The 2,229-nt window shown below is 41.1% G+C and overlaps 1 protein-coding gene across 1 annotated transcript in view; it reads right to left on the bottom strand.

Moving 5' to 3' along the window:
* The window catches only part of PLCH1 (phospholipase C, eta 1), a 160,693-nt gene that overhangs the window by 54,460 nt on the left and 104,004 nt on the right, over positions 1 to 2,229 (bottom strand). Inside the window, exon 8 of the mRNA XM_008576383.1 lies at positions 1,397 to 1,517. Coding sequence (XP_008574605.1) covers positions 1,397 to 1,517 — 121 coding nt within the window. The remainder of the gene's footprint in view (positions 1 to 1,396; positions 1,518 to 2,229) is intronic.

Genomic DNA, 2,229 nt, shown 5'->3' with positions numbered 1-2,229 from the left:
AAAAAAAACAATTTTACATAATTATAATTTTAATTTGCTTCTTTTAATTCAAAAATCCTTTCTTGAATGTCTGGTATACTGCAGGTATGTGCTAGGCAACAAAGAATGAATAAAAAATGAATAAGACATAGTCCCCATATTTTCAAAGAGTTCATAGTCTAACAGATTTATAAGAAGGCAAGTAACCAACAATTGTAAGAGGGTGGTAGAGAATATAACCAAAATAGGCTCAGGTAGTATCAGTAAGTTTGCCAGAGGGTCAATGGTTAAATAGTCTTGAAGGATAAGCAAGAAAGTCTCTGCGGAGCAATGGTGGAAGAGGACAGTGGAAAAGAAGGAAGAGGCCAGGCCTTGCAGGCATGAAGACACATCTGCGTACGACAGGGAGCTTCTGAAGGACATGAGGAATTACAAGCTCAGGCTTAGATTCCAGAAGGAAAACTGCGGCAACAGTGTGGAGGATGGACGAAAGGGAAACTGAGAATGAAGAGAGGACAAGGGAGGCAAAAGATAATTTAGGAAGCAGAACTGACGAGAGGCTGTTGAATCTGGAATGACTCCCCATTTCTGGCTGAAGCCAGTGGCAGAGCAAGAGGCAGAAAGAGGCTTGGCAGGATGAGAGGCTGAGCCCCATGTGAGGTGAAGCCTCATGGCGGCAGGAGTCTTCTGTTCAGGGTTGTGGCTCCCCAGACCCACGTGATGCTGCGATGAATCTTTACTGAGGATTTTTCTATGTAGGCCTAGATCTCAGGGGAAAAGTTCTGGATGCATGATTAGATAAATATCCAAAAAAATAGGCCAAGGGCTGCACCTTAGTAAATCATAACTATTAAAGGAATGAGGAAATGGAATAGAAGATCACAGGCCAGAAAAGGAGAGTGAGAAGCAACAGGAGAGAATGTAATCATGGAAGCCAACAAAGCACGTACTGGGGAGAAAACATTCAACATTATCAAATGCCAAGGAAGGGTTAAGTCACATAAGTACATCAGACACTTCAGTACATATAGGAACATCCAGCAAGTTTGCAAACTTAGATATTATGATTTTACCGTATTGTAATATAACATCAGAAAACTATTTATTATGTGTAGTAACCTGTGCTTGCAGACCTTATGGACACTCTACACCCTGGGTTTACAAACTCAGAGGTCCTTCTTTGCAAGAACGCTTTCAAGGAGGCAAGGTGAGAGTGAATGGGATGAGAAATCAACAGAGCCTGAGGAAGAACAAACAGGGAGCCCACAGTGTTTGTTCACGACGTTCTGCTGGGAAGGAAGGAGGGACTAGGGTAGTAGAAAGAAAAACACAGACTCCAGGGAAGCGTGTGTAGTTTTGGGCACGTTACACCAGGCCAGGCATATGCAGCTCAGCGCCCGGGCACTGCTGTACTCACTGGTTCTTCACAAAGGCGTGCTTGTTGATGGTCTCCACGACATCTCTGAAGAGGATTTTTGAAGTGAGAGTATAGCCGTGGTGCACGACTGGTTCTCCATCTGGGCCATCCCAGCAGTCAACTGCCAAAAACAGAACTCACGTCAACAACCCAACATCACTGGTGTTTATTAGTATTTCTGAAAATATCAGACACATGTTATTTTAAGTTTATTATTTGAAATTATACTATTCAATCATGACAAACATGTCAGACAGAGAAATGGGTGGTCTGTTTTTGAGTGTAGTTAAAAAGATGTCATATGCTTAAGCAGCCCTGGAATTGACCAAAAACTCTCATTAAATTTATCTACGTCTAATCCAGTGTGCCCAAGAACAGTGATATTTCTTAATAGATTGTTTCTCCAATTTCTCTTCTTCCTCCTCTGGTTACTAAGGTCTTTTAGTAAGTTGCAGTGTCCTTCTCAAATCAATAACCAAGTTTTCATTACTGCTCACTTAAATTGATTATGTTTCCATAAGATTTATTTCTATTTTATTACTTACGCAGTAGTTATAAAATAACATCAACTTCCTAAGTTCAAATTCTCAGGCCTTGCCAAGATTTATGTGAATATGGGCAAGTAAATTAATCATTTGAAACCTTGTTTTCCCCATCTAGAAGAGGAAAATAATGCCATTTGAGTGACAATCATGTACAGGTAGAGTGGCTCATTACACTGCACGGCACACGATAACTATTGTTATTGATAATATTGCTAGGTGTACATACGATCTCATTGACTCCCAGATGGAGAGAGACAACAGCTTCTCACCATCCTCCGTGACCTGCAG

This window comes from Galeopterus variegatus, unplaced genomic scaffold (assembly GCF_000696425.1).
Source record: "Galeopterus variegatus unplaced genomic scaffold, G_variegatus-3.0.2 Scaffold1343, whole genome shotgun sequence".
Classification (NCBI taxonomy): Eukaryota; Metazoa; Chordata; class Mammalia; order Dermoptera; family Cynocephalidae; genus Galeopterus; species Galeopterus variegatus.
This window is presented reverse-complemented; position numbering and strand designations above follow the sequence as displayed.